The following is a 17785-nucleotide window of genomic DNA, read 5'->3' as shown; positions in this document are numbered from 1 at the left end:
CCTCAAGCTGCAGCATCTCGTGTCTCTGCAGGTGGAGGGGAAAGAAGAGGATGCAAGAGCACAGCTCTGGAAAGAGATTAAGTGCAGGAGGGCAGCTGAGAGCCTGGGGTGGAGGTTGGCCTGGGCGTCTGAGAAGGGTCATCTCAGGTGAAAGCAGAATCATCTGCCCTTGGCTTGGTGGGGCTTGTTCCATCCTGGCCTGCGGCTCTTTCACCAGATCCAGAATAAATTTTTGCTTTGAGCAGGGTCAGTCCAAACCAGGCGACAAGACTTCGGATTGATAGGAGGGACCGAGCAGATCCATGTGCTCTGCCATCCTTTCTCCTTGAAGAGTTCACACTGACCTCTTCTTCCATCAGAAGGAAGATTTAGCTTGTCGTTTTCTGCAGGCAGGTTTCTCAGGTAAAAATTAGACCCAAGGATCAGGGGTGTATTTGGCCTCTGTGTCCAGTGTCCCCTCCAGGCTGACTAGCCCCTCTGGTAATAAGACGCACGGCTGGTCTCCCGCCCGGTTTCTCAACCACTTTCTGGATTCTGAGGATTAGAGCTGGAAAGGTGGTCACTAGTCATCTCACCGTTTTATGAATGAGGGCGCAGAGGACCTCAGAGGTGGAGGGGTTTCCCCAGGTCATGCAGGAGAAGAAGCACAAAGCCAGGCTCCACCCAGGACATGCTCTGTGGCACACGCCTGGTCCCTTAAGACAAACTCCAGCCACCCAAGTTGCTCCGGCCTGATCTGTGGGCAGGGCCTGGCCTGGTCATTTGGCAGATGGGACCCTTTGCTGCAGGGTTTCCTCTTCTCCATCAGAGTCTTTTCTCCTTTGATGATCAGTTCATCTGCCATCTTTTTTTCTTGATTCTTAAATTTGGGTGGTGTTCCTGATATATCAAAGTGAAGCTATGAGAAGATGGTCACGTCCTTTGGGTACAGTCACGAGAAAGATCATGATGATGACACATCGGCCACGCCCCGTACCGGGTCCAGCTCCTTGGAGTTACCCCCGCCAAGTCCTTCCCAACCCCCCAGGTCTCAGGACCCTGACGCTTGGACCCTCCTGGCCCTACTCCCATGTTTCTGAAAGATGTATGAACACGGGCAAGCAAAACAAAGATCCATGTCTGCCTCCTCAGGAGTTCAGGGTCAAGTCCCCAGACGCAGGAAGTCCCCAGATCCCCGTGCCGTATCTCGAGGAGGCAAAGCGCAGCCCTGGAGTGTGGGCCAGAGTCGCGGGCCTTGATGTGTGCTATGTGCTAGTAAATACTTCTAATTCCTTCTAGACAAAAGCTTTGATTGATAAGCTCCAAAAGCTTGTGTCGTCAGAGGGCAGATTTAAGAATCTGAGAGAAGCTCTGAAAAAGTAAGTGTGTGTCATTTTGTCACCATTATTTTTAAAACTGTAGAACCACACTGCAGAGGCATTCACGTGCCACCCCTGACTGGAGCAGGAGGTCTGTCCGTCTGTCCATCTGTCTGCCCACAAGACCGACCCCTACACATCCCAGACCCCCAGGGCAGGTCAGCTGTGTCCTCCATCATCTACCAGAGGAATTCCAAGGTGTCAGGGCATTTCCCAGGAGAGGCACAGGAATAGTCTTGAGACGTGCAGTAGCTGTGATGATGATAATAGTGGTGCTGGATTCCTTGATTCCAAAATGCACATTTTATTTTACATTTTACCAGTTCTGACATCAGGCTGCATCTCACAGTCAGTGTATTTGTTTCGTATGATTGTGTTTCCTTTTTGTACTGGATAATCAGTCATCAAGACAAGAGTGCATTTCACACACAAAGGCATCTTGGAATCAAAGAAATACGGTTTTACCGGTAATTTACACCTTACAGTTTGCAAAGTCTGTGCCCTGCCTGGCCATGGTGTGTGCAGCCCCATTAACACTGCCTGTGAGGTGGGGCCTTCTCAACCTCGGCCCTCTTGTCCTTTAGACCAGGATTTTTTTTTTTTTTTTTTTTTTTGGCCACACCACGCGGCATGTGGGATCTTAGTTCCCCAACCAGGGCTCGAGCCTGCGCCCCCTGCGGTGGAAGTGCAGAGTCTTAACCGCTGGACCGCCAGGGAGGTCCCTAGACCAGGACAGGTTTTGTCGTGGGGACACTGTCCTGTGCATAGAAGGGTGTTGAGCAGCATCCCTGGCCTCTACCCATGAAATGCCAGTGTCCCCCCCCCCCCCCGCCAGTTAGGACAACCGAGAAGGTCTCCAGACATGGCCAGATAGCCTCAGGGAGGCAAACCTTCTCAACCTGGCCCCTTTTGTCCTTTAGACCGGGTTTTTTTTTTTTTTTTTTTTTTGGCCACACCACGCGGCATGTGGGATCTTAGTTCCCCAACCAGGGCTCGAGCCTGCGCCCCCTGCGGTGGAAGTGCAGTCTTAACCGCTGGACCGCCAGGGAGGTCCCTAGACCAGGACAGGTTTTGTCGTGGGGACACTGTCCTGTGCATAGAAGGGTGTTGAGCAGCATCCCTGGCCTCTACCCATGAAATGCCAGTGTCCCCCCCCCCCCCCAGTTAGGACAACCGAGAAGGTCTCCAGACATGGCCAGATAGCCTCAGGGAGGCAAAATCGCCCCCGTTGAGAACCACTGTTGTGAGACAGATTCTCCCATGATGTTTCTCCAGACAAGAACACTCAGGAGCTAGGGGCCGGCCCAAGGATTTGGGGCCGTGGTGGCAGAGCCGGGCCTCGGCCCAGGCTGGCCTCCCAGGCCAGTGCTCTACAGTTTGCCCGAGGTTACATCCCATGAGGGTCCAGGCCAGCTCTCCCAGGGCGGCGGTGACTCGGCCCGTTGGTACATGCTGTGGCCACGTACGCACGTGAAACGTGGGTTTGCTCACTCTGGTTAGATGTGCGCCTGGGGTTTCTCCACTAGTCTCTGCCACCGTGTTCCCCTCGGGCACTTGAACGTGTGCCCCGTTGGGCTGGCCCTCACGCTCTCTCTCCCTGCCTGGCTGGCTACTTGCTGGACTCTGGAGAGACCCTGGGAGACCCCTAGGGTCCCGGCTCCTTATAGAGCCCAGGAATGCCTTTCCTCCCTTCCGCGAGGGATCACGTGATCACTGCCAGTACAAGGCCACTGAAGTCCGCGACCACCCAGCACCTCCAGCCTCGCCGGTGGCTCCGACACACCACACACCCGCCCTGCCAGCCTCGTCTGCCTTTCTCGTTTTCTTCCTGCCGTACCTGGTCTGTCCCTTGTGCCGGCTCCGTGTGCCATTGCCTTGACCATCTCCACTTTATTTGTGTCCTCAGACAGATGTTCCACCCATCTGTGCTGTCCGGCCGTCTCTCCTCCGCCTGGGCTCCGCGGAGCCCCCGTGGACTGTGCTTGCGGGGAGCTGCCCCCGCCGTGCATTCACCAACCTGTCCGTCCGCCCGCAGGGTGCCGCTCCATCAGCCTCCTTCACATGGCTTCCTCGCCCACCGCCGCCGCTGCCTCCACCGCGTCCGTGGCCCCCCATTCTGTCCGAGTCCCCATCCTGACTGTCTTCCCTCTTTCAGGTTACCCGTGGGCCTATGTAAGTGCCTCTCCCAGACGCCTCTGCTCCCTGCCACACGGGGCGGAGGTGGCCTTCGGGCACCTCTATGCAAACCAGGTTCCTGCCTTATGGAGATATAGGCCAAGCCAGGCAGGGGAAGGACAGACTGGGGCAAACGTTTCTGCACTCTTTCTTCGGAGGCACTAAGGTTTATACTTAGAGCGGTGTTGTGTCAGGGTTTGGGGTTCATCTCACCGGGCACGGGACGGGCCGGAGGGAGTGGAGTGAGGTGGTGGGCACAGCTGGTGACCCACCCAGACAAGGAGCCCGTGACGGACCCCACCGCGTAGGTCCTCAGGCCCATTCTGATGTCCTGGGCGTCCTTTTTCGCCTGTCATTATGTCATTCAGCCTTGTGCCAGCAGCCGGGCTAGCACGTGACCTTTTCCCTTTACCCCCAAATCCTGCCTCCCGTCCCCGGCCACTCTCTTAAATATCCCCTGGCCCACCTACAGTGCTTCAGTCCCCTGCCCGGGTGCCCCCAGATGGACGTTATCTCCCCTTCTCATTCCCCAAACCACACCCTGGTCCAACCCATGAGACTGTCCCCTCCTCTCAGCTGTCCAGGGACCAGAAACTTCCCACAGCTCCAGCCAACAACATTTGGCCGAGGGCTAACTACGTTTGCAGTAAAATGTGGTCACCAGCTCTTTGGGGGCCAGTTCCGGTTTTGCCCGTCCGTCTACTCTGACGGGCTCATCTGCACCTTTGTCTTTAGCTTGAATAGGATGCCCATGGAAGGAACGCAGGGGCCGGGCTCTCACTGCTAGCTGCTGCCATGAAAGCCCTTCCCCTCCGTTCCCGTCAGTGGAGGATGGGAAAACAGCTCTGGAGGGGCGAGTCTGCTAGCGGACCAGCAGGTCACCACGCAGCCACCTCCAAACGGGGGGACATCCATCTATCTACGTTGATATGATGGACCCAGAGTCCTGGAGTTCCAGAGTCTCGGGGGCTCCCACAAGGCCAAATACCCGTTTCCATCTTTATTTTCTGCCTGTGGCCACAGAGCAAAGCCCAGTCTCTTGCTAATGAGACAACAGAGCAGGGAGTATCCAGGAGGCAGAAAGCAGGACTGGACCCCGAGCCCCACCCACACTGCCAACACATTGCCAAAAAACAAATTCTTTTGGTTTTTTTTCCATAACCTACTCGAGTACCTGATTTCCCTGCACCCCATGCCAGAACTGAGACCTGTAAGAGAGAGCAGCCCATCCCACGGCGGGGACGGGGTGAAGGAGAGGGCTGACCCGTGCCGTCACCGCCCGTTTCCTGGGGTCGGTTGGAGCGCCCCTCGGGCAGCTGCATCTCGCTTTCAGTCGCCGGTACCAGTTAGTTTCTTTCATCCCCCTTCACATCAGCAGGAATTTCTTGGTAGAAACATCAAGTGCGGGGGCCCCAAACAACCACAGACAAGATCCAGATGCCAGGTATCACCACGTCTAGGCGCTGCCTGGAACACCAGGAGCAGCTTTTAGGATGGGGAACGGGGCACTTTTCTTTCTGCTCCTTGAAACGTCAGACACAGGCATGGCGGGGCTCTGCCGAAAGAGGAAGCCCCTCCCCCCCGACCCCGCCGATTTCAGCCTTGTTGGCCCCGCCCTGATCCAGGGCAAGGCTGGATCCCTCCTGACAGGGGCCAGATGCCCACACGGAAAGTTCAGAGCTAGCCATAGGTTGGGTGTTTTGCCTACACGAAGCCCCTAGCGTGCTCCCCTGCTCGCTCAGATTCTCAGCATGGTCTGTCTCCACGCAGTGGCGCCCTTTGGGGGCCCTCCACCAGCCCCGTGTACCCCACACCTGTCCCCACCGCCCCCTACACTGGCCACTCCAACAGCCCCATATATTTACCTACGTGGCTCTGGATTTTGGTTGGTTGGGTGTGCGTGTGTGTGTGTACATGACTGAATTAAGGGTGGTGTTCCCTGGACCCCTCACCGTGAAGGTAGTAAACAGGAACAGAGTTTGGTGCTGGGGCTGGCAGTGCCACTTGCAGTGACTAAATTGCCCGTCCATTACCTTTCCACAACTGGATCAGAAACCCCAGTAAATACCTCAGGGAGACCCACCTCAGTGACCAGAGGACTCCCAGACTTTTTTCACTGGTCTGGGTGGTCAGAGGCCCTGTGAGGTATCCAGAAACACCCTGCGTCCTTCAGTCATTCACAAGCAGCAAGCAGCACCCGGCCTCCCCTTCTGCCTCTATCTGAGATTAGAGGTCCTTCGAGCTCTGCAGGCTACCTGGTTCCCATCAAGGGCAGGGGGAGTGTGGCACCCCCGAGAACCTGCCGGTCAGCACGCCGCCTCAGCCCTCCAGCTCCAGAGCGGCTGCTCAGACCCTTGAACTCTTTCTCCGTCAGATCCACCAGCCTGTGTTCCAGACTTGGAGTTTGACGGAAAGGAAATGAAAAGCCAGGCATGTAGCAATCATGGACTATAATGCAGAAGGACCCAGAGAGGTCTGCCAGTGACCAGTATGATTCTTGCTCTTTTTTCTTTTTCACAACTCACAGTAAAAAAAAAAAAAAAAATTACATTTCACAGTGACCCTATATACAAATGCATATATGCATACCAGGAACAAAAATTTCACAAAGCAATTTTAGTCCATGCAATGAACCCCGATATCCTCTATTCTCTCTTTTTTTTAATTTTTAAAAAAATCTGGTCAACACTCACCAAATTGGTTTTAACACCCATGAAATGGTCAAGACCGACAGTTCCAAAAACATTTCTCCTGCTCACTGTTTCCCAAACTCCAAGCATCCACCTCCTTCAAGACTTTGCCATACCCATGTGTCAGCTATATTTGCATTTACTTAATTAAATTAACTCACTCTTTCCCAGAAATACATTTAAATAAGAAGGAAAACTATATCATGACAGCAAATGGGAAACCAGTGTATTTGCCATAAATACACAAGCTTACCATAAAAAATAAATACAGTGAAATCAAAATAATATTATTAAATTCTGGCCAGATCCTGGTGTTTCCTGAGTGAGACCTGTTACTGTTTGTTCAAAAAGAAAAAAAGAGGAAAACAGCACGTGTTAGAAAGTGTCAAAGCTATGCTGTCACCAAATGAGCTCTCTCCTTGAGCAGTGGCGGGGGGGGGGGGAGTGAAAATCTAATGTTTCTTATCATATGAATCAATTTATTTAAACAGTGTCTGGGCGTCACCTAAAATCAACTCTCAAATCACCTAAAATTGTCTTAGTTAACATCAGTTCTCTGGTACGAGGGGAACCTGAGGACCAGAGAGGGAAAGAACTGGCCTAGGGTCACACAGCAAGCAGGCAAGGGACAGAGGCCAGGTTTCTGTTCTCGCTCTACCATCCTCCCTGCCTCCCCTTCCTCTGGAGTGGCAGGACTGCCACAAGGAGACAAAGGTGAGATGGGCTGGAAAGGAGGGTCCCTGTGTGCTGCGCTGAGAGGAGGCTGCGGAGCACTATGTGAGGAGTCCCCTGGGCGAACTATCTGGAGCTCTGCCAGAGTAGAGTGACCACTGGGCCCATCACAGAATCACCCCCTTAACCTAGCACCCCACCCAGAGGCAGCAGTACAAGTTGTGCAGCAACAGTAACAGGAGCCCCTGCTTCAGAGCCACAGATCAGAGAGGTCCGGCCCATACTGCTGAGTGCCATCCCCACGAAAGCCATCCCCCGGGAGCCACCGATCGTGGGAGCCGTCTCACCCAATGCCCCCGCCCAGAAGCCAAATCCAGGATGGTGATCTCAGAGGGCAAGGGTTTCCTGCGCTGGCAGCCCAGTGCTTGGGTGGGCGGAGTTCCCAATGGGGAAGAAGTAAAGGCAGAGAAGTCTTGGGGAAAGAAAGAGACAAGGGGCTCGGTGGGGCGGCTGGTGGTGACTGGCAGGAATGGGCATGGTGCCGTGAAGCCCCCCAGGATGTGATTCTAGGGCGGGATTGGGATTGAGAGTTTCAGTGGAGAGACAGAAAAGAAAGGCGAGCTGGGAGGGGGCAGGCGGCCAAGCCCCAGGGCTCCATCTGGGAGGGAGAGCGGAGAGGTAGAGGAGGGCCTTCTGGCTCGGGGTGGGAGGGGTGATTGATTGAGACGCCCCAGGCCCCAGCAGGCACCATGTCTCCCCCACCACCCCGGAGGACTGACCCTCACACCCAGCTGGCAATCTGAGCCCCAAGAGCTGCTATTACTCTTGGCGAATAGAAATCCCTTTCCCTCCAGCAAAGCGAGAGATGCATGCGGGGTGTTCTGTTCTTGGTAGAGGCTCGAGTTTTTAAGTGAAAAACTTCTGTTAATGCCATTTGCTTCAAAGTTGTGACCCACCCTGTGTCCCTTACCTGGGGATGTACCTCACTGACCTGGCCTTCATCGAAGAGGGGACGCCCAACTACACGGAGGACGGCCTGGTCAACTTCTCCAAGATGAGAATGGTGCGTTCCCCACAGCAGAGCGGGTCAGGGGTGGGGGGAACATCAAAACCCAGACCCAAGCCCCGGGCTCACCCGAGCCGTGCCCGACAGTCCTGGCCGACTGGACGTGGCACACGCACTAGGGAGCCTGAACCCGGCTTCTCCAGTAAGAACAGTCACTTCCTCAAACGAGCAGCTAGCATCTGGCAGGCCCTGAGCCAGCTCTACCTGCATCTCCTCCTTTAATGCCCGCGGTCTGAGGGGAGGGTGCTCTTATTATTCTCCACCTTACAGGTGAGCAGGCTGAGACTTAGAGTAATCAATGACCAGCCCAAGGTCACCCCTAAGGAAAAGGCAGAGGCGGGTCTGGGGCCCAAGTCTGTCTGACTCCAAAGCCTGCCCCTTTATTTGCACCCCATCCATTATTGTTCAGGTAAGCACATGCGTTACGTGGCCGCAGCAAAATCATTTCTGCAGCACCTCCTAAGCAAGTAGGTTTCCAATTTCCCCAGAGGAGTCTAGGCCCTGGGAGGGGAGACGAGGATACTTCCAGCAGGGAGCCTGCTTTCCAGCCAAACTTCTCATCTTCTCACTCCAACTAGAGAGCCTCTGTTTCTATCGGTTCTGTGTCAAGGGGTTCCTCCTGAGATTTTGTTTAATAGGTAAGGTTTCTCTGTCAAAGGCAAGTTGGCGGCACTGACCTGGGAACAGGATGGGGGAGCCCCTTTGTGTGGTCTTACACATGGTGGGCACGTAGAAAGTGGCAGAGGCCTTTAGCTGTTGCTGGAATTGAGGCCTTTAGCTGTTGCTGGAATTGAGGGGGGCTGTTTTAGGATGTTGGATAAGCCAGCACCACTGATCAAATGGTATGTTTTTCTCTTAATCACATAGTATAATTAACCTATAGATTCTTTTTTATTTTTAGCAACAAAAATCACTCATTTATTTTCATTACTCAGAGAAAATGATTGGTAATTTTCTTGTACTGTATTATCTCTGAGTCTTTAAAACAATTCTTTCTTCATTATCTATCATGTGATCCTACTAAATATACCTTTTACCTTTCAGAATATGCATCTTTTTTATTGAAGTATAGTTCATTTACAATACTGTGATAGTTTCAGGTATATGACATAGTAATTCAGTATTTGTACAGATTATGTGACTGGATAAAGATGTGGTGTATACAAACACACACACACACACACACACACACACACACGGAGAAAGAGGAATGTTATTCAGCCATAAAAAAGAAGGAAACTCTAGGAGGTACAAACTATTGCATTGGCCAAAAGTTCGTTCGGTTACTGAATATGTTGTTCAATAAAGTTCTTGGTAAAAATGAAAAATGTGTCTTTACTTGAAACCGAATGAACTTTTTCGCCAACCCAATATTATGTATAAAATAAGCTACAAGGTTACGTTGTACAACACGGGGAATGTAGCCAATATTTTATAATACCTATAAGTGGAGTATAACCTTCAAAAATTGTGAATCACTATATTGTGCACCTGTAACTTATATAATATTGTACATCAACTGTAGTTCAGTAAGTAAATAAATTGCATGAAATTCTGCCATTTGCAACGAAGTGGATGGACCTAGAGGGTATTATGCTTAGTGAAATAAGTCAGAGAAGGACAAATACTCGGTGTTATAATTTATACCCTGTAGATTTATAGATTCTTACCAAGTGTCAGCCTTTGAGGCAGGCTGCTGGTTTAAAGAAACTCATGCTGCCTCAGTGGGGTCTCCCAGGAAGTGAATTAAGAGACTGACTGCAGACGTGGCTGTTGATGCCCCTTCTGTTCTGTGGCATGGGTTGGGGGGGTGTCGGGGGAGGGGGTACTAAGAGAAAACTGTCTTCCAAACCTCTCCTTCCTTCCCGCAGATATCCCATATCATCCGAGAGATTCGCCAGTTTCAACAAACTGCCTACAAAATAGAGCACCAAGCAAAGGTAAGCTGGCAGCATTTTCAGTCACTTCCGCTTTTTCACAAGTGCTCTGGCTGCACTGCCTTCCTTCCTGCCTTTTCCGCTCCACACCCAACCACTTTCTGCCCCCGAGTTCCCTGGGCCCTCTCTTTTAGGAAACCCTCCTTGTCCCCTGTCCCCTGACCCGCCCTGAGTTCCCCCTCCTTTGGACTGCGCTTGTGCTAATCTTTCAGCTCCTGTCTGATTTTTACCTGCCATGGGATGGTTTATAATCATGTCTGACCTCCCCTGAGGCAGGAGAGGCAGTGTTTATCACATCTTTTCGAAATGCTCACCAGTTTCAAAATTCACAGCTAGAAAGGGCACACAGCAAAAAGTCCCCCAGCCTCCAAGTTCCCCTCCCAAAGCCAACCGTATCACCATTTTTTTTGCGTGTATGCAAACACACCCCAACTTTTTTTTGCTATAATGTATACTATAGCATACTATACATTGCTTCAGCATCATTCTTTTTTCCCTTAATAACATATCTTGGAGATATTTCCTGTTGAGGCAGAGGCATTCTCCTTCTTCCTTACGGCTGCAGAGAAATTCATGTATTTATTCGATCCTCTGTACTGATGGACATTTAGGTTGTTTCAGTCTTTTGCTGCTGTAGGCTAGGTGGGGGGAAAAAAAACCTTGTACATTCGCGAATCAGAGAGTGCTGTGAGAGTGTGAATCCAGGGGCCTGTATTGGGGTTGGGGGACAGGGCCCATCTGAGAAGCACAGAGACCGCAGACGGCTGCTATGAGTAGCCTCAGACAAGCCTGAGCCAGGTGGGACTGTGGGCTTCTAGAAGGATCTGGGGCCGTGTCCTAAGGAGAGTGGGAAGCCCTGAAAGGAACTTACAGGACTGGATTAATACGCATTTTTTAGAAGATGGTGGGGCTGTATGGAGAGAGGTTGGCATATTAGTCTCATTTCACTACGCAAAGCCTGTGCCGTTAGCCCCATTTTACAGTTAAAATAACTGGGATTTGCTAATCCAGCCTCTGGCTCCAAATCCTATGACTTTTTTACGCTGCCCAGAGATGTATTTGCTTTCCATCCAGCTTCTTAACCTCCTAGTTTGAAGCTCACAAAAGATATCCAGCTCCAGACACACTCCTGAGCATAGCAGAAAATCAAGCTCTTCGTATTTTTCCCTTCTACTTTCCTTTGTGATAGACTTGCCCTGTTTCCTGCCATGTTCTGTGAACTCACTATCTGTCTTATAGCTGATAGCCACAAAGAGAAGAAAAATCAGTGGGTTAACCAATTGTGCCACTTCTTCCTTGTTCATTCATTCGCTCAAGTATTTACTGAGCATGTACTGTGTGCCAGGCACCGTATTAGGCCTTGGCCTCTTCTTAAACTAGCCCTCGAGCTCCATATGCAATACAAATAAATGTTACTGCCCCTCAGACTCTTTTCCTTAACAGCTTTGCAGTGGTGGTATTTGCTGCCAGTCTCCTGCTAAAGCAAAAATTTTAGGGAAACAAATGCTCATGAGGGAGGAAACTAACTAACCAGTCTGCTGATTCCCAGAGTGTTTGGGAGGGTTGAGATTGCGTGCTCTAGAAAGGGCTGTTCACAGGAAGCTACTAGCTATTTATAAAAGTCTGGTCTATTTCACATGGCTGTAAAATCGCCACGTCTTTATCAGTGGATGTGAGTTCATCTAGACGGTGGTGTCTGAGGTTGCCTTCCTAGATGTGCTGGGTGAGAGCCATTAACCAGACACGATAATCATTTCATCTGTGACCGGTGATCAGCATCCTGGGAGCCGGTTCTGTCCCTCACAGTAGCAGAGGGTCCATTAGCAAAGACGCTCACAGCCAAGACTTCATTTTTCTCAAGTAGCTATCAGAAGATTCCCAATTCCGTGCTAAGAAATATGATGTGTTTTCTTCTTTCCGCTCTGAGTTTCTGTGGAAAAACATGAAGCTTCGGCTCCAAACAACTGACAAGTCAATGAGCCTTGGAAAGATTCTTTTCGAAGGGCGGGTGGGGTTTGCTTATGAGATCTGGGCTCTGATCTCTCATCGTACATGTAACACACAGGAATCCAGCAAAACACTTGGGCGCAGTGTGAAGTGGGGAGGGAGGAGGAAGGAGAGTAATTGAGTTCACGTGGTGACTTCCTGATCTTCCACTCTGAGATTTTGCCCTGGAGTGAGACTCGTGAAACGAAAAATAAGGGAGGCTCTTGCCTTACACGGCCTCAGTTTCCACTGGCTTCTCTTGGGTGAATCTCTCTCGGTGTTACATAAACCTGGTGTTTAAGTACGTTTTCCCAACGTACAGAAACATTGAAAGAATTGTAAACACCCGTACATCCACTACCTAGATGCTACAGTTGACATTTTAGATATAGAGATAGAGATGATTTTTTAATATGAGCCCCAAATATTTCACCAATGTTCAACCAAAGAAACGGTGGTCAAGAGTCATTTTGACTATATGTGATTTTATATTACTATGAAGGCAAAAAAGGCAAAAAATAATACTAAGAAAAATAATACGAAGACACAACACTGCTTAATGTATCTCTGCCTCATGTGCAAAGCCTGACGCCCCTCCCTGCCTCCACCCTAGTGCCTGATTCCCGGGAGACACCTGACGTCCACGTAGTATTATGGAGGTCCCGTCGCCCTGCCATTCCTTTTTCTCTTTTCCTTTTCTCAGGTAACGCAATATTTACTGGACCAATCTTTTGTAATGGACGAAGAAAGTCTCTACAAGTGTTCTCTCCGAATAGAACCAAAACTCCCCACCTGAAGCTGTACCCAGCCCGCCGCCATGGACACGTGCTATATGATATTGTACATAGTCGTTTGGTTTCTCTGGATTTTCTTCTTTAGTATGTGCTTCTCCAAGAGTACAAGTCCGTTCTTGTTCTTAGATTCCTGTAGAACCAAAATATGAATCTCTGCACCGGTTAGGACTTGGTCCGCGCACCCCATCCCTCGTTTCCTGCAGTGCCTGTTTCTTTGAAACAACTGTACTCTTAGTCTGTTCTCCCCAGCCCCTCACTCTCCCCCAAAGGGAAAACAGAGTCCGTGCATACACAAATCTTTGGCACCAGTTCTGCTTCTGTCCGTCCCCAGCCCAGGCCCATGGGTTGAGTTGGCCACCCAGCATCCTCCGGCATGTTCCATGTAGCTGTTATAACAGGGTGGGGGGTAGGGGGGAGGCGGGAGGGGGAACCGTACCCTGAAGTCCAGTCATCGATAAATCTTCCTGCTGACGGTGATGCCAATTTCCAAAGCAGCTTTTTCAGCCAAAATCGCAGGTCTCAAAACTCCGTGTCTCCCAGTGACCTGGAGGGAAAGGAGTCCTGTCCGCTGAGAACCACGCCCTGCGACACTGAGGCCACCACCTCGTTCAGGCACCACGTCGCTCCCGGCTCTGAGAATAAAACCAGGTAGCATGACTAGCAGTCTCGATAACCCTGGACAAGGCCCTGGAACTTCCTGAGGAAAACAGAATCACAACACAAAGTCGTGTCGACTTCTGCCGACGGCTGCCCAGCGCTCACTGCAAGTCGCGAACACACAAAAATGTCACTTTTCCTCTTTGAGCCGCCTAACGGTCACTACAAGCTTACGTTGAGATGCTCCAAGTCTGTATGCCTTGTGAAAAATAGTACCACACTGTAGAATTAGGAAATCAATAACCAAGTGTTTTTATTGCATATACTGTAGTCCTGTCTAAATGCCTTCTAGCAGGAATATAGTACTGTAGTGCTTATTCTGTGAATATTACCATCTATTTTTTACATTGTACAGCATAGAAAACACAGGTTAACTCTGAAGTGGCAGGCATGCTCCACTCTGACAAACAGACAACTTTTGCTGTAAGCAATACCTAGGGGTATGAGAATTCTATTTCAAGTCCTACAATATTTCAACTTACAGCTTGTTTGGAAAGAAAAAAGAAATTTCCATTTTTGTAAAAATATATGTTTCCTGATTACCTCTTGCTAATAAATCTATTCTATCTCAGGGTGAACGGTGGAATTTTGATGGGTTTCATTTATTCACGCAAGGGATATTTGATGAGCACTTGGTCCTTATCAGGCCCTGGGCTCAGACCAGAGATCTGGAGTGATAAGGGCAGAATCCCTGCTTTTGGGGGGTCCTCATAGTCTGATGAGGGAGACTGTTGATGTTCTCTATTTGCAGCAGGAACAAATAGCTCCAAAACTTAATGTGATGGCTGAAAACAATCTTTCACACTTCTGTGGGTTGACTGGGCCCAGCTGGTGGTTCTTGCTTGGAGTCCCTTGTGAGGTGCCAGTCACCGAGCAGCTGAGGCTGGAGTCATCTGAACGCTCGACTGGACGGGGTGTCCAAGATGGTGCTCTCTCATAGCTGGGGGCTGAGCTGGGGCTGTCAACCAGAGCCATCCACTCGTGGCCTCTCCACGTGGCTTGGGCTTCTCACAGTATGGCAGCTGGGTCTGAAGAGCAGCCTTCCAAGAGACTCAGGCAGAAGCTGCAAGGCTTCTTCTGACCTAAGCTCAGAATTCCCAGAACATCACACCCACAGTGTTCTATTGGTCAAGCACGTCACCAAGGCCAGCCTGGTCACAAGGGGAAGAGAATCAAGCCCCTCCTCTTGATGGGAAGAGCCACAAAGAATGTGCAGCCATCTTTAAGCTACTAGAGAGACAGACGGTTTGAGCCACGCTGTCACAGGATGGTGCAGGAAGTGCCTTGGGGACCCCTCGGAGGAAAGGACAGTGGTGGGGGGGTTGGAAAAAGCTCCACAGAGGCGTGAGGAGGGTGTGGGATAAGTAGGGATGATTTTCCAGAAGAAGGTGGCGAGGAGGGCATGCCAGGCAGGGGGACCAGCAAAATCCCAGAAGCGTGAAAGAATACACTTGTCTGGTGAAGAGCTAGTATGGGCGTGTCCCCAGGGAAGGCACCCTGGTCCTCTCAACCACCCATGAAGGGTGGGCCCAGAACACGACCCTCAGTGACAGGCATGAAGCCCGCTGGGTGTCAAGACCCATTTCCCTGGGACCTGCAGCCAACAGGCTCCATGACGGCTTGTTTTCTTCAGACACAGAAAAGCAGTTAAGGTTGCTGTGAGGATTCAGTGTGCTGCTACAAGCTGCTACCCTGAGGTGATGAGCACGGGACAAGCACTTGCTAACCGTGAACTATCTGTAGAGCCCTGACTGTTTCAGGTCATCTTAGGCACTGCGGACTTAGCTATGAACAATGCAGTTGAGGTCCCTGCCTTGGGACTTCCCTGGCGGTTAAGACTCTGTGCGCGCTCCCAATGCAGGGGGCCCGGGTTCGATCCCTGGTCAGGGAACTAGATCCCACATGCCGCAACTAAAAGATCCCACATACCAGCATGGACAATTTTTTAAAATACCCAGAGCAGCGTGACAAGTACCACAAGCACAGTCCAGCAGGGCAGTGTTGAGGCTGCCTGAGGCTGGGACAACTGACCTGAAATCTGGATAATGAGAAACCATGATGCTATCGTTAAAGAGGCTGTGAGGTGAACACTCCCCTGCGTGCAGGGCCAGGATTAGGGTGAGACAAGAGAAATGCCCACCTCGGGTGTGAAATATAAGGGACTGCTAAAAAGCGTAGTCATAAAGGTAACAGTCTAATGCAATATTTTTTAAAAGTCAAAATCAGGGACTTGGTGGTCCAGTGGTGAAGAATTCACCTTCCAATGCAGGGGGTGCAGGTTCCATCCCTGGCTGGGGAGCTAAGATCCCACATGCCTCACAGCCAGAAAAGCAAAATGTAAAACAGAAGCAATATTGTAACAAACTCAATAAAGACTTTAAAAATGGTCCACATCAAAAACAGTCTTTAAAAAAAAATGTCAAAATTAATGTAAAAAAATCGGTGAAGAACAAAATATCAATTTTTTTCATAAAGACAGGATAGGTATTACTGATGTTTCCTCTCGCCTCAGGTTCCATCCAGTGTGGCTTGACAAGGCTACCTGCCCCTTTTACAAGTGAAGTGTAGGATGGCTCTAGTTCCAGAAAGGCAATAACATTGGTCCAGGCCATAAGCTCATTCGTGGGGAGCGATGGTGAGCTTGTTTACCCTCTCTGCTTGTTTGTGTTCGGTCGGTTGGTTTTGGAGGCTGTCTCTGGATCCCACTGCACGAAGGAGCTTTTTAAAAGGTCAGTACACGAGAGAAAGATTGCACCTGGTCCTCTAGCATCCTTTGGGGTAAGTGGGTTTCACGATGGCAGATGTGTGGCCCATTGGCATCCGGCTGCCCCCTCTCCAGCTTTTTGCTCTCACCCTGTGTCTAATGATCACGGTTTCCTTCCCAGCAGTGGCCCTGCCAAGACCTCTCTGGCTGCCGGGGAAGGAGTGTCTGGAGAGGTGGGTGGTGGTTGTCTCGGCTGTATAGCAGTACCCCCAGACCTACCCTCGCCCCGCCCCCAAAAATGTACCTAACACCTGGGCGTGCATACCTCGGTAACCAGCATCCCGCCCTGCTCCTGACCTCCTAGAGCTCATGACCCAGCTGAAGAGAAGAAACACGAAGCAAACAGCGCTCAGGTTTCTAACTCCAGCTCACGCCTCCCTCCAGTCTCCTCAAAAAAAAACTACCTAGAAGGTGCCTCCACCTGGGTGCCCTACTGCCACCTTACTCAACTGGACAAAACTGGCTGGCCTCATCAACTTCCCCACACCTGGGCCTCTTCAGCACCCCTACCCACCAGTCATGCAAGCTAGAAACCCAGAGGTCACCCCTGACTCCCACTTCAAAGGGTCACCTGATCCAGGCAATGTTAACCTCCTAGTTATCTTTCCAGCCAGCTCACAGCTCTTCATTGCCTCTCCCACTACCTTGGATGAGCAGTTCTCAGCTTCTTGACCTCAGGGACCCCTCCATACTTGTAAAAACTATTGAGGATTCCCCACCCCCAGAAAAAACCATATAAGTGGGTTCTATCAGTAGATATAATTGTAGTACTGATTATTTTATTTGAAACTAAAACTTCAGGAAAGTATTTAAATAATTATTTATTAATTCATTTAAAAATAACAATAACACCAGCAATCCCACTTCTGGGTATTTGCCCAAAAGAATTGAAAGCAGGGTCTCAAAGACATAATCGTACACCCATTTTCATAGTAGCATTATTCGCAATAACCAAAAGGTAATCAATCCGTGTCCATCAACAGATGAATGGATAAACCACACGTGGTAAACACATACAATGGCATGGTATTCAGCCTTTAAAAGGAAAGAAATTCGAAAATAAAAAAGGAAAGAAATTCTGACATCTACTACAACCTGGATGAAGCTTGAAGACATTATGCTCAGTGAAATAAGCCAGTCACAGAAAGACAAACACTGTGTGATTCCACTTATATGAGGTCCCTAGAGGAGACAAATTCATAGAGACAGAAAGTAGAAGGTGGGTGCCAGCATTTTGTTGTTGTTGACATTTTCAATATTAAAAAAAAAGACATTCACTGTTGCAGCCCTGATAGCTCTCTTCCAGTATTTTTTAACCATTCCAATGTATCTTGTGGGGATATTTATTCACATAATTTTGCTTAATACATTTCTTTCTACACAAGACTGAATTTAAAAGTCTCAGTAACATTTTCAGTTACAGTGATAACACACTAATAAATTATAAATTAACAAAATCTTCATGTTTGCTTTAAGAAAAATCATTTATCAAATACTAAACTCCAGGGCTTCCCTGGTGGCGCAGTGGTTGAGAATCCGCCTGCCGATACAGGAGACACGGGTTCGTGCCCCGGTCCGGGAAGATCCCACGTGCCGCGGAGCGGCTGGGCCCGTGAGCCATGGCCGCTGAGCCTGCGCGTCCGGAGCCTGTGCTCCGCAACGGGAGAGGCCCCAACAGTGAGAGGC

The 17785-nt window shown here is 50.2% G+C and overlaps 1 protein-coding gene across 1 annotated transcript in view; it reads left to right on the top strand.

The window, feature by feature from the left end:
• The window catches only part of RASGRF1 (Ras protein specific guanine nucleotide releasing factor 1), a 31316-nt gene extending 17406 nt beyond the window's left edge, over positions 1-13910 (top strand). Inside the window, exons 9-12 of the mRNA XM_028495888.1 lie at positions 1279-1358; positions 7841-7958; positions 9833-9901; positions 12588-13910. Of these exons, the coding sequence (XP_028351689.1) occupies positions 1279-1358; positions 7841-7958; positions 9833-9901; positions 12588-12680 (360 nt within the window). The 3' untranslated portion in view covers positions 12681-13910. The remainder of the gene's footprint in view (positions 1-1278; positions 1359-7840; positions 7959-9832; positions 9902-12587) is intronic.
• Positions 13911-17785: the final 3875 nt, after the last annotated feature.

Source organism: Physeter macrocephalus, chromosome 11, assembly GCF_002837175.3.
Source record: "Physeter macrocephalus isolate SW-GA chromosome 11, ASM283717v5, whole genome shotgun sequence".
NCBI lineage: Eukaryota > Metazoa > Chordata > Mammalia > Artiodactyla > Physeteridae > Physeter > Physeter macrocephalus.
This window is presented reverse-complemented; position numbering and strand designations above follow the sequence as displayed.